General features: G+C 26.9%; 2 protein-coding genes across 5 annotated transcripts; both read right to left on the bottom strand.

The window, feature by feature from the left end:
- Window positions 1–1,516: 1,516 nt before the first annotated feature.
- On the bottom strand, window positions 1,517–8,146 carry LOC100163319 (eukaryotic translation initiation factor 4 gamma, 3-like). Of its 4 annotated transcripts, none has more exons than XM_008187484.3 (19): window positions 7,992–8,146; window positions 7,588–7,766; window positions 6,457–6,594; window positions 5,881–6,084; window positions 5,737–5,813; window positions 5,523–5,673; window positions 4,995–5,169; window positions 4,616–4,725; window positions 4,429–4,544; window positions 4,300–4,367; window positions 4,055–4,236; window positions 3,795–3,979; window positions 3,654–3,733; window positions 3,437–3,585; window positions 2,514–2,621; window positions 2,357–2,452; window positions 2,186–2,264; window positions 1,954–2,115; window positions 1,517–1,892 (listed from the first exon to the last, which is right to left on the bottom strand). In XM_008187484.3, the coding sequence occupies exons 2-19, from the start codon at window positions 7,738–7,740 to the stop codon at window positions 1,690–1,692; spliced, it is 2,436 nt and encodes an 811-aa protein (XP_008185706.2). In that variant the 5' UTR covers window positions 7,741–7,766; window positions 7,992–8,146; the 3' UTR covers window positions 1,517–1,689. The 4 variants fall into 4 exon arrangements, with proteins under 4 accessions (XP_008185706.2, XP_016662061.1, XP_008185707.2 ...); XM_016806572.2 differs by having other exon boundaries at window positions 1,690–1,892; window positions 5,529–5,673; window positions 7,992–8,145; XM_008187485.3 differs by having other exon boundaries at window positions 1,690–1,892; window positions 4,616–4,713; window positions 7,992–8,145.
- Window positions 8,147–16,059: 7,913 nt separating this feature from the next.
- LOC100569195 (eukaryotic translation initiation factor 4 gamma 3-like) lies at window positions 16,060–26,154 on the bottom strand. The gene is made up of 22 exons (XM_008187486.3): window positions 25,726–26,154; window positions 25,431–25,665; window positions 24,427–24,564; window positions 23,552–23,755; window positions 23,412–23,488; window positions 23,200–23,344; window positions 22,588–22,864; window positions 20,237–20,331; window positions 20,035–20,168; window positions 19,900–19,979; window positions 19,662–19,828; window positions 18,761–18,873; window positions 18,623–18,687; window positions 18,377–18,540; window positions 18,097–18,281; window positions 17,940–18,019; window positions 17,716–17,864; window positions 16,878–16,985; window positions 16,705–16,800; window positions 16,513–16,594; window positions 16,280–16,441; window positions 16,060–16,220 (listed from the first exon to the last, which is right to left on the bottom strand). The coding sequence occupies exons 2-22, from the start codon at window positions 25,536–25,538 to the stop codon at window positions 16,117–16,119; spliced, it is 2,733 nt and encodes a 910-aa protein (XP_008185708.2). The 5' UTR covers window positions 25,539–25,665; window positions 25,726–26,154; the 3' UTR covers window positions 16,060–16,116.
- Window positions 26,155–26,533: the final 379 nt, after the last annotated feature.

Raw genomic sequence — 26,533 nt, forward strand, 5'->3', positions numbered from 1 at the left:
GACTTTAAACAAATTCCAGGGGCAGTCATTAAGTGTTAGTGGTATTAATCTAGAAGACCCATGTTTCTCGCATGGTCAATTATATGTTGCCTGTTCCCGTGTTGGAAAAACATCTGCTCTGTTTGTTTACGCGCCATGTAATCAAACAAGAAATATCGTGTACCATAAAGTACTACAATAAAAATGAAACTTAATTTAGAATAAGTAAAAATAAAATGAAATATAATAAGTAGGTATCATAATAAGAAATCTGAAATTGTAATTTAATTTATTAAAAGAATTTTAAGTGTTTTATAATTTTTATTTTTTGACATAATGTAATTGTTGACTTATCAACTTACTAGCTGACCTGGTGTCCTGAATAGAAGAATAAGTATTAAAAAAAAATAAAAAATTAAAGAATCGACTGTTAGGTGGTACGAAGTTCGCAGGGTCAGCTAGTAGATAATAAATTACTGTATGAATAATAGCCTTGACCTAACACAATGTATAAATTGTAATCCTACGTATAATTAGGTATAAGAAACGGTTGACCAAGTCACAAATTAGCTAAATGTCAATTAGATGCACATATTTAGATATTATTAATCATAATAACATCCACAGCACATGTGACCTGCCCAAATCATAAGAGTCGAATAGTCGACATCATTTATAAGGAAGCCCAGAGTGTACTATGTACCATAGCCATTGACACCTGGGCACCTTCACGCAATCACGCCACTCTTCCGCAACTTTGAAAAAAAATATCATTTTTATTCACTATATTTAACAATTTATTAAAAAACCACCAATATGTGGACAACTGGCAGCCCGGATACAATACCTACTAAACACAAACCCAATACCGAGGAAGAACTTTAAACAAAAACTTATCCTGGAAAGATCATACAAAAATAAAAGAAAAGAAAGTAACTCATGGCATAACCTTCTCCGTCCATTTCGTGAGCCTCAAAAACAAAATACTCATCTTTAGAGTTATTTGCATTCCCTGCATTCAATGATACACATCTAAATCTGGGGCCAAACAAAACTGCCCAACATTCACTCACTGGAAAGATTTTTGGTGATTAGTTTATGACTAATTACTTGATGTCCAGGATATGTCACTATCCCAAATTTTCACATGGACATACATATCTCTAAACTCAAAAACCTAGCCCACCAATATTATAATAGAATTCACAACAAACATACTAATCACAAAAATCCTTTATTTTCCAAATGCCATCTCCAAGTATACCAAAAAATCTCTAGAAGGATAAAAATAAATTGGCTAAAAGACGCTTCTTTAATAATCATAAAATAATGATAAATCTCTTCTTTTTAAAAAAAAAATAATAATAATATTGATAAATTAATATATTAAATCTCAGAGATGCAATTGTCTGCCCCCTCTCGTGTTTTCATGTATATTTGTATCCCTAGGTGTATTATTCGTCTAATTTAGGTACCTATTGTGATATTATTAGTATAAATTGTAAGTATTCTTTTAAATAAAAAAAAACTACTAATATTTGCAAATTAACAAATAATTTATTGAATTTCAACGGAAATAAATGAAAAATGTAGTAGTTAGGATTTTTTTCTTATTCATCAAAACATTCTACAGTAATATTAAAAAAAAAATGGAAGAATTTGTTTGTTGATCGATGTATATAAGATACACTATAAGTTAATGTTAGTACACTAATCAGCTGTTTCTTCTTCATCAGAATCATTTGCTGCAAGTGAAAGGAAGAATGAATTTAAAACTACAACAGCCATAGTTTTTGTTTCTAGGTCTTCATCGAATCCAGCTTTGAATTCATCTTCTTTTTTCCATAATTCAAACGATTCTTTACTTATAACACTATCCTGATAGAGCTTATGGAACAGTCTTAATACCATTCCTTTTGGGGGGAAAAAATGATATTAATAATAAATCTAAAAATTAAATAGTTGGTAACTAACCTCCAGGATGTTCAAGCGCAGCAGACATAATTTGAATGCCATATAGACATTGTACTTCCCTTGCCTGGATTTCAGGTTCCGGAAGCGGTTCAGACCGAATATAACAGGTCAACAATTTCACATGAACATGATCAAAGAAATCTTCATATGAATGATTCGGTTCTATAGGTTAAAAATTAATATTTAATAATTGAGTAACTATTTTACTATACATGCATAAGAAGTGACTTACTAGAGCATACAATGACAATGGCTATAGTTAATGCTCGCACAAACTGAGGGCATTTAATTATTTCAGCATTGATATTAGTCTAAAAAAAAAGAAAAGAAGATGAATTAACAACATTAATGTTTGTTATAAACATGCGATAATTTAAATAGGCTGGTTAATTATTTTACTCACACTTATCCAACTGTGCAATACATCGTACAGAGGTTTACTATGAGTCATCTTCATTTTATCATACATGGCAATAGATAAAAGGAATACTCCAATTCGCTAAAATTAAACATTAAATACAATTAAATAAAAAATACTAACAAAAAGTTTAAAAACTTACATCATTTTTGAAATATTTATTTATTTGGTTATTAGCCATAAATACGTCAAGAGGAACATATTCTGACGTCCTCCACTTGTTGTAAATCCACAATATACCACCTAGTTGCTGAAATTACAAAAATAGTTATAGTAAAGATCAGGCAAACCGGGCGCAATAACATTTATAAGCTAATAAGTTATAATGGAATAAATTAGCTAAATAACTAACATCAATGCAATCATTTATTGCTATATTAATGAGATTTAACTAAGAAGTTGCACATTATTGACAGGTGGGAATTAAGTATCTACTCGTCATTTGTCACTATGTGCCATTAGCAATAAATGATTGCATTGGTGTTCCCTATATTTTATGTTATTTAATAGAAGCCAATACATATGTAAAATATAATAACATCAAAAACATATAGTAATATATAAAAATCTATAAACTAAGCAGATTAGGATTTATAGATTTTAATTAGACTGTCTAAGCTTATATAATATTATGTCATATTACAGAATGTATAATAGATATTCAGTGAAGAAAAAAAAGTCTCTGGTAAATTAATTTTTTAACAATGACCTTTTAAATAGATTCTGGGAATAAAATAGAAAAAATCAAAATATTTTGAATTCATATCAAGAAAATGTTACGATAAATGTTTCTCACAAATTATATGAGTTAATGAATAACAGAATCCTTCTTTAAAACAGGGATACATAATTAGTAGGTACAATCTTTTAGCTTTTTCTGATAAATTTAAAATATCATCATCCACAAAAAAACTAAATAAGATTTGCTACCAAAAAGCAACCCATAAATATAAATATTGAAACATTTTTACAGCTCACACAACATAAAATTATAAAGAAATCATATAACTGTAATCCGGTCAAAATCTAATAGAACAAATTACTTTAATAAATATAATCACTTACTTCTTTAATGTTCTGCGTTTCCTTGGAACTAAGAATTTTATTTAATACTTCTGTGAAAAATTTACTAGAATTGTCAGGTCGTATTGATGTACAAGAATCTTTTAAATTATTAAAATCAAAGGAAGCATTCTGTGATAATAATAATGGAGCTATAAAATGAAACATATAAAGTAAGTATGTTTGTATACTTCAAGTACTTGTATTAATAAAAAGTTACCAATAATGGCAGCAATATAGGAGAAAAATTGAGGGTAATCCATCAAATAATCATTCCATTCTTTAAGAACAGCATCAATTCTTAAAAAAAAAATAAAAATTATATGAATTAGAATGTTAAACACCATGAATAAATAATTACCCTCGAGTTATGGCATCCATAGAAAGAATTTTCTTAGATAAAAGTTCTGCAAAAATTTTTCCTGCTACCGTTGTTCGGGTAATTGGACTACTATCTAAAGTTATAAGTGACATTGATGTTACAAACTCTTCATGCCTTGTGCGGATCACCGAAGTTTCATCTTCCGATAATGAATAAATTATATCCTATAATAAGAAGGCCAAATTCAAATTATACATTATAATATATATGTGATAAATAATTTTATATCAAAAACATACATCTAAATTTTGCATTTGCTCATATTCAAGAAGGATGTTTTTACATTTCATGCTAATTTTATTAGCCATTTCTGAGTCCAATTCGGACACTGGTTCTTCAACAGTTTCTTTTAGCTGTGATGAACTAGAAGAATTTATTGAAGGCGTGGATTGAGCAAATTGAGGCATCATACTCGCTACACCTGATAAAATAAAATAAATAAACACGATGCTTTAAAAATAGGTCTATTTACTAAATGCCATACCAGACATCATTCTTTGTCTTTCTTCGCTTTCTGATATAACAGGCTTCCGCGATGTGTTCTTATTTGACCTAAAAAAAATGTAGGATATTAATAAAAAAAAATTATAAGCTAAATAAAAAATATATTTACATAATCTGTGGAGAATTTGATGACTTTTTATCATCATTAAGAACTGCATATGGGTTACTGCTAACTGTGGTAAGTGACCATTTAGGTGGGCCCAAGGTTGTAACAGATGTGTTTTCCTGAGGAAATTAATTGTGTTTAATATTGATGTCAAATTGTACCCTAAGTATTGAACATAATATATTATTACCTTAAAACCTGGTATATTAATGTAATGTCGTTGCTTATACTTATTTTGATGAACAATTGTGTTATTTTGATGAACATACCACCCATTCTTATCTTCATCTAAAAAGGACACTTAAATGGTAACTATTATAATATTGGTCAATTATATAATTTAACATAATATTGTTAAAAGTTCAAAAAAATTAAATTTATATGATTTTAAAATGTGTTTTCATCATAGTGAGTAATTAATCAACATTTAATAATATTTTCAGTGAGAAGATTAGACAAAATAAGTTTTTTAAAATCAATCAAAAAAAACTATAAAATCAAATAAGTTTTTAAATATTATATTAGTCCTGTTATTTACTTATTTATTTTTACAAGTTTAAGATACATACGGTGACTTTTATATCTATTATCATGAAGACAATCTTGTTTTTCAGATATCCATTTTTGCCTACGTAAATCGATGACATTCTTTATCATGAATTGTATTCTAGATGAAATCTTTGATTTCTTGTCGCTGAATGTAAAAGCTGTTAGTTTATCAAAAGTATCATTTAAATTGTAAGACTGAAACAATAAAATATATTTAATAAGTTAATCTTAGAAGCAAGATTTTGTATGTTATTTGGTTATTCACAATAATTTAATTTTCAAATTATAATATATATATTATAGGCTTCTACTTTAAAAGTTCTGTATCTTGAAATTACTATTAATGTAAGTGATACATTTAAATATTAAAAGTATACTTTGTTGTTAGGCTTAATCAAAATGTAACAATATTAAATAATCTTGAATGGATAATCAACTTAATAAATACATTTGGTTTACATTTATTATTGAAAAATAATATAGATTAAATAGGAAAAAAAATTAAAACTATAATTTCTAATTCACTTAATTAAACAAATAAACTGTACATATACTTGTTCTAATTCTTTTCCAACTATCTTTAATAAAATGCATAGACACTCAATTGATTCTTCATCAAGTTTAGTGACTAAATTCACAATGCAATACAACACAATATCTGAAGTAACAATTTTTTGTTTGAATAATTCACCCATAAATCTAAAAACACACAATAAAAAAATATAGAATCTTAATCTTCATTTATTGTTTATTATTAATTACCGGCAATTTCCTACAGAACGTTTGCGTAATCTTCTTTCATTTTCTTCAAACTCAAGTTGAAGTTCTTTTTTCTTTTCCTAAAAATTATTATCATAACAAATTAACAACCATTCCATTGCCTCGTTTGTAAGTCATCAAAATTACTGGATCTTTGCAAGAATTGATTTCAGTGAGTTTCTTATAAGCATTCATTTCTTGGGCCTTGTCTAGTTCAAACAGGCTTTGACATTTACTTATTATTAACTTTTTAAAAGATTCTGTTTGGCCATAATTAGTACTAACTTCTACAAATTGCATAGATGAGCATAAAATTGAACATAGACGCGCAAAAGATATCTCTTCAATTGCCTGAAATTTAATAAAAAATTATGTTCATTAATGTGAATAACTTAAAAATTTAACACTTATGAAGGACATAATAATGATACTTAATAATGATACATAATAATGAATAATAACCAAAATATTTTTAGGACTATAATTCTGTTATTACTACTGCTTAAAGTTAAAAAACTAAAATACAAATATATAGAATATAGATCAATCATTGCTACAAAAATTAATACATTAAACAAACATTTAACACTGTTTTGATATTTTTATAATTTTTGTAATAAAATTAATGATCTATCAATTGAATATTTTAGTTTTAAGACAATTGTTTTACACTTCCAATAAGATAGAACCCTAGAACAATGAAGTATAATGTTTTTGTTTTACCTTTTCAAAAACTAAATCAATAGTTTCCTCTAAACGCTCAATAGTGTCAATTGGTAGCGCCTTAAAACACTTAGTTAATGAAGACATATTATCAGGAGTCATTTTATTCAAAATTGATCGAACGCTTATGTTGAAATCCTGTAAAAAATATAACTTACTCGTACACAGAATAAATGATAATGTTTTTTTGGTTGTGCACAGTTTAACGTATACAAATTAATTACATTGTTTATTATTATAAACTGAAAGTCTGATAAATTAATAGTATATTTTTATGGTCCCTTAACCATGATTTAGTGGATTATTGTGTTTATTAAATATTGTTGAAACATTAAAATAATCAATTTTTGGCAACTCAACTCAACATTAGTTTTTTTTAAGAATTACAGTATGGTAAGTTTCATTTAAATAACCAACTTGTCTTATATTATATATATTAGCTATATTTAATTATATGCATATAAGATTTGAGATTTCTGTGGCTTTTGAAGGTACTAAAAATACGTTCACATGTCAATTTATTGACTTGTGATTAGGACTCTTTACAGGATGTATTTTCTCCTCCATTATTCTGAAATATATTTAAAATGTATGTACAGGTACAGGATACAACAGAAATACCTGACAAATAAAATTGAAAAATTAATAAAAGTGAGAAGAATAAAAAAAATTATGAAAATTATATGGATAGTAAATAACTTAACATTTAATTATATCAGAAAATTTCTTAATAGTATACTTTTAATAAGTTTGTAAGATTCAAATTAATATACTTTAACAAATATTGAACTTTTAATAAATTGTAAAAATGAACTATGTCACGTGCTTATTGAATAATTTGACCGTCAAAAAGTTACTATCATACCTTGTTGTTTATATCATGTGCCTGATGAACGGTTCATACTGCATGCACAGTGAACGTTGTGACCGTCCATGATAAACGCACTTATAGTATACAAAATATAATCTAGTATACATAAATGTGCTTATAACATTTCACTCTTAAGAATAACATTTAATTTATGATAATATATTTTCTTATCCTGGTGGCATATGTGGTAAATTATTAAAGTCTAACACATAAGCGATATTAGGATGAATAATCTTAACCGCAGCAATTTTTATACGTACATGTTTCAAAGGTTCGAGTATTTGAATTGAAGTAGTTGACGGTTGCTGTAATACCACTGGTACTTGTCGCGAAGAATCTGTAATAGTAGTCTTTTCCATTGGATAAAATGGCGCAATCAGTGATTGTCCATTGGAATTTTGAGCATTACTCATAGCTACAGGAGTATTCTGGAGAACCCCTGTGGTAGATTACTAGGTTAATCAACATTAACAGTAATATTATAAATGGTAAATTAAATATACCTAAATTTATTTAGAAAATTAGCAATGTATATTACGCAATGAGTTTAATTCTGTAAAAATGTTTTTAATTATTAACAGTATTATTATTATTTATTATTATTATTTTGTAATGTAACATTATTAGCTACTAATTGTCTATATTGTAATTTATTGTCACTCACCTCTACTTACTTTTCTATGCACCTCACACTTGATTTATAAGCCAACAGCTGAGTTCAGACTTTTAGTGTTGCTTCTTAACAATTATTGTATAGCAGTCGCCGGACAGTAATCCAGTATTATGGGAATACCCGAATACCCATCGGCCATCACCAATGATATATTACGTACCTACCTCTCGAATTGTGAATATATTCCCACAGACCACGACAAAATAATAGTTATTACTTACTAGTAATAGTTATTTTGTCATGCACTCATGCCACAGACTACAACAGGCCTAGATTAATCTTAAGGTTTGTAGATAATATCATGACTAATTTGTCATGGATAATAATATGATTAATAATTAATAATATCCATAGACATTAATCTATAAACATTAACCCAAACGATCATTTTTAATATTTATTTATGATTATACTTATATAATGTTGTAATATTATGATAGTTGAGATGGTATTACTGAATAATTTACATTGGTATTGTATATATATTTTTTAAAATATTACATGTTTTTTTTTTTTTCTATTATAAAAGCCGCTAGTACAAACTATGATAGCTTGACAATTACATAATAAGAATAAAACAATATAGAATAGAACAATATAGAATTTTATACAATTAAGATTAACAGACAATTAAGCAGTCCTGTAAAGAATACTTTTAAAAAGTACTTGAGTAAATACTCAAATACATTTTTTTTTAAGTATTTAAGATACTACTCAATTACTTTAATTGTAAAGTATTTCAAATACTACTCAAATACTTTGAATAAGTATTTGGAATACTTTTCAAATACTTTTGGTTTTTAAAGTGGGTTTCTAATTATCGTAATATAAACACATAGGAAGTAGGTAATCTAATAGTTATCTAATAGTTTTAAAGGGAATATTGAATAACTTTATTTAGAAATCTGGTTTTCACAAACCTTTGGACTTCGGCAAACACAGAAATACAGAATATTAAATAAAACTATTATTCTATTATTGTAGTTGACAATAATATTTTTCCAACCAATTATTTCGAATAAAAAACCAAAGTATTCAATACCAAAAAGTATTTAATACAAAAAAAAAGTATTTAAAATACCATTCAAAATACTTCATGCTGAAAGTATTTAAAAAGTTATTCAATACTTAAAAAAGTATTTGAATACTTTTACTCAAATACTTTACAGGACTGCAATTAAGTACATATATATACTATATAATAAAGCCAGCCTCCTGTATATTACATAATGTTAATTTAAATATTTATGAATTTTTACTAAATTACTTGAACTGATATTGTATTTATTAATGCCAAATCACTTGTTAGGTATTTCATTTATTATTTATGCATTATTTGTAAACAGGGGTGGAGTGGCCCGCCGGGCAACTGGGACAATGCCCGGTGGCCTGGCTTGTTTATATAAGAAGTGGCCTACTGGCCTGGTCCTGGTGTGAAGAAAATAATTAATATTTAAAATATTTAGATATTTTTGATGACTGTAAAAACAACGAAAACAAATTTATAATGTGATATGTGAACCACCAATTATAAATAGTAAATAGTAAATACTCGATGTTGCCATACCTAACTCGTTTTCTTATTATCGGTCGTCTTATCATAATAATAGACAAGTAAAACACACAATCTATAAATAATTATTCAAACGGGGTATATTATATTGTAATTGACACAAAACAACAAAGTATATGACTATGGTTGTAAATAACATCACAGGGTTGCATTATTATTTAATAATACCAAATACCACAGATTATGTTCGTAGTTTGTATAATCTGCGATAGTACGATCAAATGATCAATACGGAATAAATCGGTATTAAAAAAGGTGGGCAAGTGAATGTCGCTCTGCTGTATAGTAGGTTACAAGTGGGTCACTGTATAATGGATGGTATTACATTAATTGAATTCAATGATATAATATCATTGTATAAGAAAAACGATTCTGAGCGGAGACTGAATCTGGGTATAAAATATATTATATAGGTAACGCGTCATACATCAACAACAAACCGTGGTACTCAGGGGCGGATTTACCCATAGGCCACCAAGGCACTGGCCTAGGGCGCAATATTTTTTGGGGCGCAATTTTTTAGTTAATTTTTACTTTTTAGTTTTTCATAATTTCATAATTCTATTTACCTAAATTTATATTTTATATTATTTTTTTTTCGTATACAACTTGCATGAAACCGGATAATGGCTCACGTAGTCACGTCGCAGTAACGTTTTAATTTATAAGCTATAATAACCTTGCCGTTTGAGTTAAATTCTGCGACCAGCACGCGCCGCGTTGCGCCGCCACCGCTAGAGGTTCAACATCGACACTCGACACTCGACAGACGACAAGGCAGTTGCCGGCGTTGCCTGTGTTAATGCATAGGTGGTGGTATACGGGTATGAAGCGTACACACGTACAATAATGTGAATGGCGCATGCGCAAAACGCCAGCCAAGGCAGTCAAATATACTGCCTCGGGCCGCCGGGTACATTAATACATTACTACATTGTATAAAGCCACTCCACTAGCTAGGTGGGGGACAGCTCGCACAGTGCTTAGTAGTTAGTGGAATGACCCGCCTCACCCCGCATCCGTTACCGCAATATTAGAATACTGGAATTAATTCTGGAAATCAGGTTTCTTGATAAAGAAATTAATAATAATAAATATTGCAACGACGCGCAACGCTGGCACTGTCGCCCGTCTCCTGTAAAGTGCATACTGCATACTGCTCAGAAATTTGCTAATCGATTACGATTATAGAGACTAGAATGCTCACATAAATCAAGGCGAAAAATGATTTAATTATTGTACAAGTGTACAAATGTACCTATGCAAAATTGTATTAATATTTATTTGTTTAGTTGGTATAAAAATACCTAAATACAATTTTTATAGTTTTGTTTTAGTTCATGGAACATTACTCCCCCCCCCCCGTGGGAGCACGCCAATGTACGGAGCGCTAGTGTTGTTATGCCTAGGGGCGGAAAAATGGTAAGTCCGCCTCTGGTGGTACTATCATATATATATAATAGTATACTTTAGATGTTTCAAGTACCCACGAATAATATCATACGCAATCATAACAAAACAACTAAAATAGTTATTCCAGGTTTTTAAATATGTAATTTCGTCCAAATTTGAGCTTAAAATGACTATAAAAATAAACTGTAATTATGTATGTTTTAGATTTTTTGGTAACAGAATAAACTACTTACGTGGAATCTTGTTTAAAATTTTCAACCCTTAGATATCAAAGTTGAACATTTTATAGATTTTTAACCACGAAATAATTATTCAATTTTAAACTTGTTAAATATTGTAAAAAAAAATTGTGACTGTATTTTTAATATTTTTCAACTGCTATTGTAACAATATATCAAGAGCATTGTATTACATTTTTACACGTTTTGGCCCAACAAATAAAACTTTATTGTTATTTATAGAAAAAAAAAACTAAAAAATCGAAAACTGACAATGTTTGTAAACAGCTCAAAAAGAGAGAAAATTATTTTCAAAATGTTATCGTTTATAGAACATGCTAGTATAAACATTCAGTGAAATTTTCAAGTATCTACAGTCATTCGTTTTTTAATTACAACAAAATAAGAAAATCGTTACGTGAGTATCGAGTCAATATCGAATGTTGTAAAAATATGAATTTCAAACGCTCATAAAAATTTTATTTGCCTTGCTTGTAGAATTTTTTTTTTTTCAATGGTAGAAAAACTTATGAGGAATCTTGTAATACATTTTCAAATCTTAGATTTTAAAATAAAAGTTTTTACGAATTCTTAACTCAAAATAATTTGGTAATTTTCGTGATTTTTTCATATTTAGTCAATTTTTGAACTTTAAATGCTAATAAAAAAAAACTGTGAATATGGATAATTTTTTTCATCTGCCTTTGAAACAATATAGCAGGAACCTTCTATTAAATTTTCAAACTTTTTTAACCAACAAATAATATTTTATTGATATTTATAGAAAAAAAAATTAATAATAATGGAGACTGAAAATGTAAACAGCTCAAATTAAATCAAAATATTTTAAAAATGTTATGGTGTATAGAGAATGCAAACATAAACGTTCAGTCAAAATTTTATGCACCTACGGTAATTTGTTTTAGAGTTGTACCAAAAACCAAAATAGATTTTCTCGAAAACAGATTTTGAGTAAAAACTCCCGTTTTTCCTTAATTGGAGAAAAAAAAAATTGGAAACTGAAAATGTCCGTAAACAGTTCAAAATAATGAATTTATTTGAGAGTTACACCAAAAAACAAAATGGATTTTGCGTACAATTTCCCGTTTTTATTTAATTTAAATATATTTAATCTGTTTTACAGTAAAAAACAATAAGTAATAAGGATAACATAGAAAAATATACAAACATGAATAACGTGAATAAGAGGAGACCGGCACCAACTGGCATAGGCGCAAATAGCGTTTGAGATTTGGGGGTTAGGGCTAATAGGGCCTTACTTTGATAATATTTAATAAGCTTAAAACAAAATGTAGAAGTGTTTGGGAGGGCTATGGACATTTTTGGGGAGCTTAGCCCCTAAAGGCTAAATCCCCCCCCTACTTTCGCCTATGCGGCAACTAGATTCACTTTCCTATCAGAAAAGATACTGTTGAAGAAATTAGAAAATCTAAAAAAGGTGATTACAGACACACAAAAATACACATCATCATAAAATCAATATATTCATTGCTCCACTCAGAATCTAAAACTAAAATAATTGGAAACTAAAAATGTCTGTCAACAGTTCAAAACTTCAAAACAAATCAAAATGTTATCGTGTACCTATAGCCATTATTAGTATAAAGTATAAACAACCAGTGAAAACACTAAACACCAAAATCGATTAAGTCGAAAATTTTTCTGAGGCGGAGAGATGAGGTATACCTATGACATATTTATGGAAAAATCACGAAAATTAGCAAATTATTTTGCGTTAAGAATTCATCAAAATTTTTCTTTTTAAATCTTATATTTGAAAATGTAATATAAGATTCCTCAACAATTTATCGACATTTATCAAAAAAAAAATATGTCTACAAGTAAATCAGATTAAATTTTTATGAGCTTTTGAAATTCATATTTTTACAAAATTGGATATTCACTCGATTTCTCATGTAGCAGTTTTGTTATGTTTTTGTTAATCGAAAACAAATAACTGTCAGGCGTCAGCGTCTTGTAAAAGATTCTTTTAGAATTGTATTTAAAATTTAAATATAGATACAAATATATCCATCCAGAAAGAATTTAAAATATATTTAAAATACTTTTAAGAATAAAATATAAACACTTGCCATGTATTTAAATACTTTTCAAATAATTTTTTTTTATTTTACTTTTCTACTAGTTAGTTTTCTAAATTAATGTTGTAATTAATAATTTAAAACTGTCATGATACATTCACCTAGGTATAATTAGAACTTTTTGTACCACTTTCAATTGTAAACTGAAAAATGAAAATGTATAAAACTTGTTATGTTATAGAAATTCTTTAATAATAGGTACCTAATTAAACAGTTGTTAATGAAATATAAATTATGTGGATATACAGAGCAATTAAAATAAATCATTCCCAAAAAAAAATTTGTTTTTTATTATTTTATAATGATTATAACAATAATATTCGATTTCAGAAGTAGGTATATTATTATATATTTAAATTTTGTAATAATCACATTCACAAACGAATGAGACATCGGAAATAGGGGACAGGGGTTCTCAACAGTTATGAAAGAAAACTTATTATAAATAAAATAGCAGGTACCTAATAATTTTCAACAAAAAAAAGTGACAACTGACGAATAATTCGTTTAAATTTTCAAAAGTATTTGATTTTCAAATATATATATATACGTCCAAGACAGTATTTAAATTACTTTCCAAATACTTAAACACATTTACTCAAATACTTTACAAGACTAATATAGTGATAACTGTAGATACATGAAAATTTTACTGAATATTTATATCTGCATCGCGTTTCTACACCATACATTTTGAAAATATTTTAACTCTTTTTGAGCTGTTTACAGACATTATTAGTTTTCAATTTATTTAGTTTTTTAGATTCTGAGTGGAACGATGAATGTATTGATTTTACAATGATGTGTTTTTTATATTTGTGTGTCTTCACGGTTTGGGGAATAAAACTGCTTCGATTTTCTTCAACAGTATCTTGTTTAATGGGAAAGTAAATCTAGTTGGTGCATTCGGAAGGTCAAAATTTGAAATTTCCAATAGTTTTCAAAAGCGCCGTGAAAAACAATAGAAAAATTATGGAAAAACGGAAATTTTTACGCAAAAGCTGTTTTCGAGAAAATCGATTTTGGTTTTTGGTGTAACTTTAAAACAAATGACCGTAAATACATGAAATTTTCACTGGTTGTTTATGTTTCCATTTTCTATACATGATAAAATATTTTGATTTGTTTTGAACTGTTTAGGAGCGTTTTCAGTTTCTAATATTATTAGCATTTAAATTTTAAAGTTCAAAAATTGACAAAATATGTAAAAATCTCGAAAATTAGCAAATTATTTTGGGTTAAGAATTCGTAAAAATTTCTCTTTTTAAATCTAAGAGTTGAAAATGTAATACAAGATTCCTCATAATATTGTCTACCTTTATCAAAAAAAAAATGTCTAAAAGAAAGTCAAATTAAATTTTTATGATCGTTTGAAATTCATATTTTTACAACATTTGATATTCGCTCGATTTCTGATGTGACGATTTTCTTATTTAATTGTAATTAAAAAACGAATGACTGTAGATATTTGAAAATTTCACTGAATGTTAATATTTTCATTTTCTGTACACCATAAAATTTTGAAAATATTTTGACTCTTTTTGAGTTGTTTACGGACATTCTCAGTTTTCAATTTTTTTAGTTTTTTTTTCTATAAATATCAATAAAATTGTACTTGTTGGGTAAAAAAGCGTGAAAATTTAATGCAAGGCTCCTGATATATTATTACAATAGCAGTTAAAAAATATTAAAAATACATAGGCACAATTTTTTTTTATAAGCATTTGAAGTTCAAATTAAAAATGTAATAATTATTTTGTAGTTAAAAATTTATAAAATGTTCAACTTTTGTATCTAAGAATTGAAAATTTATAACAAGATGTCACGTAAATAATTAATTCTGTTACCAAAAAATCTAAAAAATACATACACACAGTCTATTTTTATCTAAGTTCAAATTTGGACGAAATTACATATTAAAAACCTAGAATAATATTTTAGTTATTTTCTTGTGATTTTAATGATTGTATAATATTATTTGTGGGTACTTGAAACTTCTAAAGTATACTATTATATATCTATGATATTACCACGGTTTGTTGTTGGTATATAATGTTGTAGGTATATTATAAGTACCTATTGGATATTGTGATATGATTAATTTGGAATTTATTATAGGTCAATTTTTTTTTTAATACCATAGATATATTATATATTATAGCTAGATTCATTCTCCACTCAGAATGGTTTTTTTTATACAATGCTATTATATCATTGAATTTAAATTTAACACTATCCATTACAGTAACCCATTTGTAACTTACTGCACAGCAGAGCGACACCCACTTGCTCACCTTTTAATGTATTTTTTCCCGGTTATTGGGAATTTAAAATTTTGACCTCCCGAATGCACCAACTAGATTCACTTTCCCGTCAAACAAGATACTGTTGAAGAAAATCGAATCTGTTTACTGGCCCAAATAGTGTTGATAGACAAAAAAATAAACTAATTAAAAAAAAAACAACACATCATTGTAAAATCAATACATTCATTGCTCCGCTCAGAATCTAAAATAGATTTATGATGTATTTATTATCTCAGGAAATTTCGCAATGGGTAATCAATGAGACATTCTGTATAATATTATAGATTAAATAGAAAATAAATAAAAAAATTGCTCAATATTTAGAAATATTTTTTTCTGATTTAAAATAATAGATCTTAATAATGTAGTATCTAGTTATATAAAATAAATTGATGAATATTCTATTAATTAATGAATATACACAGCTGTAAGTTTGTGTTAGTTTAATCATAAATTATATATTTTATATTATATATGGGTACACTACAGATCAGCAGTTTCTTCATATTTTTTTATGAATAGTTCAAATGATTCTTTACTTATGACTCCATCATGGTAGAGCTTATGAAAAAGTTTCAACGACATTCCTAATGGAAATACAATCATATTAATAAATAAAATAAAAATTAAACAGTTAGCAACTGACCTCCTGGATGTTGAAGTAATGCAGACATTAATTGAATGCCACACAGACACTGTACTTCTCGTGCCTGGATTTCAAGTTGTAGAAGCGGTTCAAACCGAATATAGCAGTTTAACAATTTTACATGAACATGATTAAAGAAATCATCATATGAGTGATTCAGTTCTATAAGTTAAAAATGTATATTTAATAATCGAGTAGACTATTTTGCCATAGTTGCAGAAGTATTGACTTACTCGAACATATAACCATGACAATAGCTATAGTTAATGCTAATACAAACTGAGGGCGTTTTATTATTTCTGCACTGATATTAATCTAAATACAAAAAATTTAATTTATATTGTAGATATTTTAAAACTTTATCAACATGCATAAACAAAATTGAATGCAATATTTTAAATTTCTTGATCCAACATATTACTTACATTTATCCAACTAGGCATTATGTCATACAAAAGTTTATCATCAATTGGCTTCATTTTATCATACATAGCAATAGATAAAAGGAAAACTCCAATTAGCTAAAATTATAAATTTTAATTTAATACAATATTATAATTTAAAAAAATACTTGTTTTTAAAGTCTTTAAAAACTTACATTATTTTTAAAATATTCATTTATTTGGTTATTAGGTATAAATACGTCAAGAGAAACATTTTCTGAAGCCCTCCACTTATAGTAAATCCATAATATACCACCTAGCTGCTAAAATTATAAAATATAATTAATTATTATTCATATAGGCTAATTAACAATTAATAATATCAATTACTGTTATAGTATTATTATTCATTTCAAATTAATGAAATAGTATATAGTGTGGCAAGGGCGGGAAATGGCCTTCCCGCGCGAGCCACACATACTATTTTTTGTCATGCCCCTGCGTTCATGGAAAAGGTTATGCAGGGATCTATGCAACAATTATAGACTATTCTACAAAATATGTTTAAATGTTAATGCGTCATGCAAGGAGGTAATACTATAAATTTAAGATGTAACCAAAAGTTTATGTTTTGAAAGGACCGTGGTAGGTATACATTTTAGTTTCTGGTTGTGCAGGAGATACGCGCCCGGCGGCCGGCACTTTTAGGGATTTCCTCTTTTCCGCCCGCTGGACGGAAAAAGGTTGCTTTCGAACGCTTCAACCGTGGTCGAAAACCAAACTATCGGTGCAGGCGTGACAAAAAAACTATTGTTTGTTAGTGCCCGTATTACAATCATTGAACTAAGGTTAAACCACCGAATTCGGCTGGTAAAATCAGTGGGTTAGGCTTAACCGAGGTTTAAACTATGATTGTAAAACCCTAAATGAAACAAAAATGGACATTTTGATTATAAATTAACCAAACTTCAGAAATTAACATTATATAATATATATATTTGTTGCTATAATGAAGATGAGAAAAATAGAACAAATAACTAAGCTATAACTTACTTCTTTAGTGTTCTGCGTCTCTTTAGAACCATGAATTTTATTTAATACTTCAGTAAAAAATTTACTAGAATTGTCTGGTTGTAAAGATTTACAAGAATCTTTTAAATTGTTGAAGTCAAATGAAGCATTCTGTGATAATAATAATGGAGCTATAAAGAAATCATTTGAATTAAGAATGTGTGTAAACTTCAAATAATTTATAAAAACTATAAATAAAAAATTACCTATAATGGCAGCAATATATGAGAAAAATTGAGGATAATCCACCATAAAATAATTCCAATTTTTAAGAACAGCATCAATTCTACAAATAAAGAAATATTGCTGATCATTTATTAATATATTATAACTATTATTAGAATAATATAAATAAATTGTTACCCTTGAGTGATGGCAACCATAGAAAGAATTTTTTTGGATAAAAGTTCGGCAAAAATTTTTCCTACTACTGTTGTTTGGATAACAGGATTATTATCTAAAGTTATAAGTGACATTGATTTCACAAACTCTTCATGCATTGTGCGAATTACTGAAGATTCATCTTTTGATAACGCATTAATTATATTCTATGTAAAGAAATCACAATAAATATTATGATTATAATTTAGATTATACATTATCTCTACATAATACAGTTAATATTTTTGTATTAAATACACACATCTATATTTTGCAGTTTCTCAAACTCTAGAAGAATTCTTTTACATTTCATATTAATTGTATATGCAATTACAGAGTCCAATTCTAACACTGGTTCTTCAACTGTCTTAGAAAAATTTAATGAAGGAGTTGATTGAGCAAATTGTGGCACAAAAGTTTCTATACCTGAAAAAATATTAACAAACAATTATTATTTATATAAAAAATATTTATTGAAAAATAAGTATTAATCTACTTAAGGTTATACCAAACATGATCCTTTGGCTCTCTTCAGTTTCTGATACAATTGACTCCTTTGTTGTGTTATTTGACCTAAAAATATTTTTTGAAAGCATTAATATTCAATATAAATGATTAGATAATTAAATTAAAATTAAAGATTTACATAATTTGTTGAGTTTTCAATGATTTTTCATTATCATTTAGAACAGCAAAAAAGTTACTGCTTGTAAACCTTGTCTGTTTTGGGGGCAATAAAGTTGCGACAGATGACGAATCCTAAGAATATACATAGTATTTACTACTTGAATTTTTATGCTTCATTGGTTGCGCGGGGCAAATAATTGTTCACATTAAATATCATAGTTTTAATAAGTATCAGAAAATCAACTTTCTTATCTTATTGCTATGCTTTATATAGCTATTGTTATAATATATATGTAACTTTATTAATAATCAGAGTCTAGTTATATTGGATCAGTATAATTTTATTTAACGCAAAAGCTGTTAGTTATGTATTTAGTACATTTTTACCCAGCGCAATCAATAGAAGGTTGAGGACGTCATAAGCATAAATGATGTCTGTCTTACAAATATATATAAAATGACAAAATTTACATTCCGAAGAATATATTCAGTGATTTTTTAAGATTTAATATTTTAATATCATAACGAATTGGTGTATTATAAGAAGGTAAGAGTATTATTATTATCTAGGGAATCTCGTATACATTTAATATTTAATGATGTTTATATTTTAAGCGGATATGCCCGTTTTAAAATTATAATATTTTAAATGGTATTATGGTTTGCTTTAGGATTAAAATATCAATAAAAGATAATCCTAAATACATTTTTACCTCTTTACAAACCTAATATATTTAAACTTACAACACAAAATGTATTTACACAAACACAAATTTACCAACTAACAGGCAATAAAATACAAACAATTTAATGTATTTTGTTAAAAATTATTTGTATAGATTATTTTTTCAAACTATATGACATATATATCATATTGAGATCATCATTTATACTAAGTTATTTTTGTCTTAAAAACATACATCTAGGTTCTCATATTTTACATTTTCACACTTCATATAAGTGTTACTAGTAACTTCTGATTCCAATTTTAACATAATATGTTCTTCAACAGTCTCTATGGGCTTTGAATTTGAAGAATTTATCAAAGGAGAGAGTTGAGCAAATTGAGGCTTCAAACTCGTTACACCTGAAAAAATATTAATAAAAATGTATTATTTATAAAACAAACAAGTGTATTTAAAAAATAAATCAGTTTACTAAATGCCGTTCCTGACATAATTTTTTGTCTTTCTTCAGATTCTGATATAATTGGCTTTTTTGATGTGTCTTCATTTGACCTAAAAAATTAAATAAGGCATTAAAAAAAATTACTACAAAAAAATATATACCTACATATTTTGTAGACAATTAAATGAATTTTCATCATAACTTAAAACAGCATATGGGTGATGGCTTGTAGATGTCATATTATTGTCTGTGGAAAATGACCATTTAGATGAACCTAAGTTTGTCACAGATGTGTTTTCCTAAGAAAATTAATTTTATTCAATATCTTAGTTAAGTTGTACCCAAAGTATTGAATATAATATATTACCTTTAAACCTTGTAGTTTAGTTTGGTCAATAGTGGAATTTTGTTGCTTATACTTAGAATCATTTCTATCAACATTAAACAGATCCTCATTTCCTCCTTGAAATTACATACATTTAAATGTCAAGTATTTTATTAATTATTAACAAGGCCGGGCATTAACGAGTTAAAAAAATTCAATTTTGTAAGAATTAATTTTATGAAAAAAAAAAAATAATTATCTGAAATATTAAATATCAACGGTGGAAAGGAAAAACGGCATAAGCGACATTTTATAAATTTTACAGGAGAGCCAAACAACCGTTTTTTCTGCTTTTTTTTTTAACTTTTAAAGCCGTTTAAAATAATTTCATTGCATTTTCACCTAAACAATTTTTTTAGATAATTATATTCTAAATAAGTTGGTAACATAATAAATTAAGAATTGTTATTTTTTTTACCTGTAATGTTAATTTATACACTTTTTTGGTGCTTACGTCTAACATTATTGGTAGTATGTCGCTTACGCTTATTGGTGCTTACGCCTTATTCTTGTTATTATCCTAAATTTTGGTGGTTACAACCAGCATAATAATAATAATAATATTATTATAATTTTATTCTACTCTGTTTATTTAAAAAATGAACAAAAAAAAATTTATTGATATTATCAATAATTATAATAACTAACAATTAATTAAAACCGATAAAAAATATTTTAAAATTATTATTAACAGCTATGGTGGTTACGTTCAAAAATATTGTTTTGTCGCCTAAGCCTGTTATTTGGTGATTACTCTTTAATTTGATCGATGACGTTTACGCCTTGCAACTATCGATTATTTTATTATCGAATATAACTTCGTCAATAATCAACATATCGATAATCAGGTGAGCACAATTGATGCAGAATTATTTCGTTTACGCCTTAATTAAATAAAACAAATTTTGTCAAAAATGTCGTTTACACCCTTTTTCCTTTTCACCGTCGATATAATAATTAACGAATAATACATTTTTAATATACACATTTCTATACTTATTCCTCGTTACTTAATCATTATTAACTTTATTAAATAACACGTAAAACTTATTATATTTTTATTCATTCATGGAATTACAGCAATAACTTGGCCCGTCGATGAAAATAATGCAAACCCCCAATAGCGTATAAGTTATAGTTCATTGAATTTACTATTTATTTATTGAAATAAAATAACAAGGTATTTAATAACACTCCGGAACACGGGTTAATTTTTTTTTTTTTAATAAACCCCCCAGCATGTCTGGTCCGTAATAAGCAGACAACAAAGTTTGAAATTATTCTTTATAAGACTGTATGTACTACGTGTTAACGTACAGAATTTAATAGTGAACATAAAATTTTAAACTGATAGGTAAACAAATAGTCTGTAGACTGTGTCACATGTGGTTTAAAATTATTTTTCACTACCTTGATTCTATATTGCTTTTTGTGGAGCCGTGAGCTGTGTCACCAATTAATTATATTCTAATAATGAATTTGATTATTATAATATTTAGTATAGCTATGAACTATAATGTGAACCAATACATAAATATTATTTTATTATTTTATTGCTAAAGTATATATAAGTACCTACAGTTAATTTTGACACATACATTTATTTAAAAATTATAAGACATTTATTGAATTACTATGTTATTTGTGAGTTTTAAAAAAAAGGTACCTAGGTATAATTATTAATTTTGAATGACAAAAAAAAGTAACTGATTTTTAACTAAGTTAAGATACTTTTATTTTCTAATTAACTTGTAACTTTTACAAGTTAAAAAAAAATTAAGGTAACTTTAACTTTAAACTTAACTTTTATTTTTCTAAATTAACTTAACGAGTAAAAAAAAATAGTTCACTTGCCCAGCCTTATTTATTTAACACGTATGAGTGCTTAACAAATGTATAATAAATAATCTAATATGACTTAGGAAGGATTTTTTAAAGTAGTTAATTAATCAACATTTACTAATATTTTTAATGAAAAAATTAGACAAAATTAGTAATTTACAAAACACATACAAAAAACCACCAAATTACTTTAATTTTAAATATGGGTAATATCATTGGTTATACATAGTATGTTGTATGTACTATATTATACTATCAATGGTAATATTGATTCATTGATTAAGGGGCCTCGCTATTTCTGTTAATTTTAGCTCAAAATACCTTAGGTTTTGAAAAAATTAAAGTTAGTTTACGCTGACTGTTTTTGATTTTGAAAAAAAATGTGAACTCGCCTTTAATTTCATTCACATTAATAATCATTTACAACTAATTCATAGATCCCAACTGGCTAAGCCCCTTAATACAGATTAATGGTTATAATAGATACGTACGACCATTTTTATTTTCACCACTCCTAAATTTGTGATCACCATGATGATTTCGTTTTTTAGGTCTATCATAAACTGGCGATATAGATTGTCGTTTAACTGCTTCATTTTTGACATAATTTATCAATTTGGGTTTATTCTCAACACTTGGTATCCACTTATTCATTCTTAAACTAATGATACCCTGTATCATGAACATTATTCTTAAAGAAATATTGGGTATAATTATTGTATTTGTTAAATCTTGAAGTTTTTTAAAGGTATCATCTAAATTGTATAACTGAAACAATAAAATATAGTTTATTAACTATAAAAGTCAATAAATCAAATATAAAAATGTATTTTAAATATGTATACACCAGTGATTATCCCAATATATTAAAGGTTACATTATACATTTTAATTGTATATTTACATTAATAAATACTAATATAATAATTGTTGATGAACAATGGTTTATTCCCTAAAATTAATGAATTATTTGAATGGTATTTTTTTACAATTAGTACACATTCAAATTTTGTTAAATGATACAGATTGCATTTTTTGAAAAAAATATTTTCAAATTAAAACTATTATTTCTAATAAACATAATAAAATAAAATATAAATTTACTTGTTCCAATTCTTTTCCGGCAGTCTTTAATAAATTACATAAACACTCAAGTGGTACTTCGGCATATTTAGTAGATAAATTCTGAACGCATAACAACATAATAATGGGAGGAAGAAAATTTTGCTTAAATAATTCACCGATAAATCTAATATAGAAAAATATAAAAATATAGGAACTTGATATTATTTATTAATATTTGATTTATATTTTACCTGCAATTTCCCACGGAACGTTTGCATAATCTTCTTTTAAGCTCTAAAAATTCAAGTTGAAGTTCTTTTTTCTTTTCCTGAAAAATATAATCAATACAAATTAAATTTATTTAACGGTGTCGGTATGTTATCAAAACTACTTGATCTTTGCACAAACGGATTTTAGTATATTTCTTAGCAGATTCCACTTCTTGGTCTTTGTCTAATTCGAATAGGCTTTGGCATTTATCTATAATCAAATTCTTAAAAGTTGCTTTTTTACCATTATTAGAAATCACTTTTAAGGATTGCATAGCTGAACATAAAGATGAACAAAGAGGAGCAAACCATTGTTCTTCAATTGCCTAGAATTTAATGGGAAAATTAGTTCTATTTAAATTATATAATAAATCAAGTAAACAGTAAAATACTTAGTAAGACCAGCATCTTAAAAAGGTCATAATAAATTATGAATCAAAATATGTTTTGTGAGTATAATTGATTAGTTTTAAAATTATTATTACTTTTTAATTAAGTTTTAATTAGTTACTTAAATTGTATTAATTTAAAAACCAATACAACCATTCATATTTAAGATATAGTAAATAATAAACATTATTACAATGGATTCAAATAAACACAAAAATATTGGTTTTTAGTTTTATAAAAACAATCAATTATAATTATAGTATATCATAATTTATAATAAAATAAATTACTTTAAAATATTTGTATTGGTTATACCATTGATTATAAATATTGATTTTAAAATACACAGATAAGCCATAGGAGTTATCGGTGACTAAAAATATGCTGTCAGTCACTAGGTTTGCTATATACGTTATGCTTAATTTAAACTGATACAGCAAAAATAGCGGCTAACAGCATATTTTTAGTCACCGAAAACTTCTATGCTATGGATTATCTGTGTATTTTAAAATCAATGATTATATCTACCATTAGTTAATCAATTGTTGTATGGAATATTTCATACTTAATATATAATTTTTTACTATCATATATATATATATATTACCTTTTCAAAAACTAAATCAACAGTTTTCTCTAGATAATACATATTGTCAATAGGCAATGCCTTAAAACGCTTAATTATTGAAAGCATATTATAAGGAGACATTTCATTCAAAATCGATTGAACACTTTTGATTAATTCCTGTAAAAAATGTAATTTAGATGTATACAGTATATATAATAGTAATTGATTATTGTTTTAGGTTCCAAAATGCCAAATACATTGTGTGGATACCATAAGCATGCGCAAACTCCAATTTCTGATCAAACCTGAGATATTTAATCCCCCAATTCTTGGATAGCACGCCTTATTTTTTATACTCTAATACTTAAAATTTCAATGTAATTAAAAAGAAATTTGTTGGGATAAAAAAAAATGATTATGTAATCATTATTATAAATATAGCTAAGGGCTCGTAAGTTCATGCATTTCCATATCATTCTTACTAAGTTGTATTTAATGCTAGATGACATAGAAATCCATTTAAAGGAACCATGGTTAAGTATGTGAAGTTTTATTTTGCATATTTAGAGGACTTTTGTCCATTTAGCATATTTAAGTGTTTTTCTATTTTATTGGGCACTTTATACATGATTTTTAAATTCCTATAATGATAATTATTATATTAACGAACATTGATTTGTTAAAATACAATAAAAATGCCAAAATTTTATGAAAAATGCAATAATTTATATTCATTCCATGTAAAAAATATATGGGAATTGCCATAACGTAAAATGATTAAAAATAAAACTTTTAAAAATAGGAATGCATTTCTTGTAATTTCAAAAAATTGCTTATGATTTCTTCTTTTTTTAATCTGTGTATTTTTTAGCATAATTTTAGATTTTTGGTATATTATGTATATTTTGCCAGTTTTTAGTGAATCAGTGCTTGCTTATTTATGCATTTTTTTAGGGCACGAACTGACAAGTCCTGAACTTATAATATTTAAATGAAAAAAAAAAACAATAAAGTTAGCAAATAACAGCAGTTATTTTACGTACAGGTCCAGAAGATTCAAGGATTTGAATTTGAGTGGTTGGCGGTGGCTGTGATGTTTGTTGCAAAGGCATTGCACCAAGATGTTTCTGTGTAGCAGTGGCCATTTCCATTGGTTGAGACTGCAAAGTGGTAAATTTTTCATGGGAATTTAGACCACTTATTCTGTGGCATTAGGTACAGCTACTACCATAGAATAATGATACTACAGCAGAATTCTGTGGCTCCTGTGATAGAAAACTAGATTGATTTTGATTAGTCAATTGTATCGCTGTATATTAGTTGGCGATTAAAACATACCTTAATGTTGAACTTCTGAAGCAATAATTATACTAAAATATAGAAATTAAAAATTCAACAGAATTACAATTTTATTGAGTTAACTGAGAATCATGAATTTTAATAAAAATGTCTATAGAAAAATTGATAACTTCTTATATTACTGCATTATTGTTGTAATTATTATTGTATAATATGAAAAACGAATACTACATTGTTATCTTAAATAATTCTAATATTGTTCAATTGTTGCAATGTCTTTGTGGCGTTCGATACTCGATATTACGGGGAATCCCAGATACCGATCGCAAGTGGCGGCTGTTTTCGGCCTCTGCCACCAGTCACAAATCACAATTCACATATGAGTTAATGACAATCCGCACAACACGTAATATGCACCCGTCGACCGTCATCGGTCATCCGTGTTTCGTGTACAGGCGATGTCGGAAACGCCGTTTCGCCCGGTCGGTCGTGAATTATTGTGACTTTCTGAGGATATTGCCATCCGTTCTGTTCTGATTTGGCTCCGGGGAGTCCCATACAATCATCCTTACCTACAGGCTACTAAGTACTAATTTTGTTAAAACTTTAAGTTAAATGTCTATAATTTGAGTATTAAATATTGGATAAATCAGTGGCGTGGTCATTGGTGAGGGGGTTTTCAGGGGCCTCACGACTCACTCCCTATATGGTTATTAGGTTGAGTAAAGATATTGGTTTTTATCATGTTCATAATACCATTAATAATTATAGTATACCTAAATAAATATATTAGTATTATTTATAAATTACAATCAATGATAATACGTACTTAATACAAGTAATAACC

Source organism: Acyrthosiphon pisum, chromosome A2 (genome assembly GCF_005508785.2).
Source record: "Acyrthosiphon pisum isolate AL4f chromosome A2, pea_aphid_22Mar2018_4r6ur, whole genome shotgun sequence".
Taxonomy (NCBI): Eukaryota; Metazoa; Arthropoda; class Insecta; order Hemiptera; family Aphididae; genus Acyrthosiphon; species Acyrthosiphon pisum.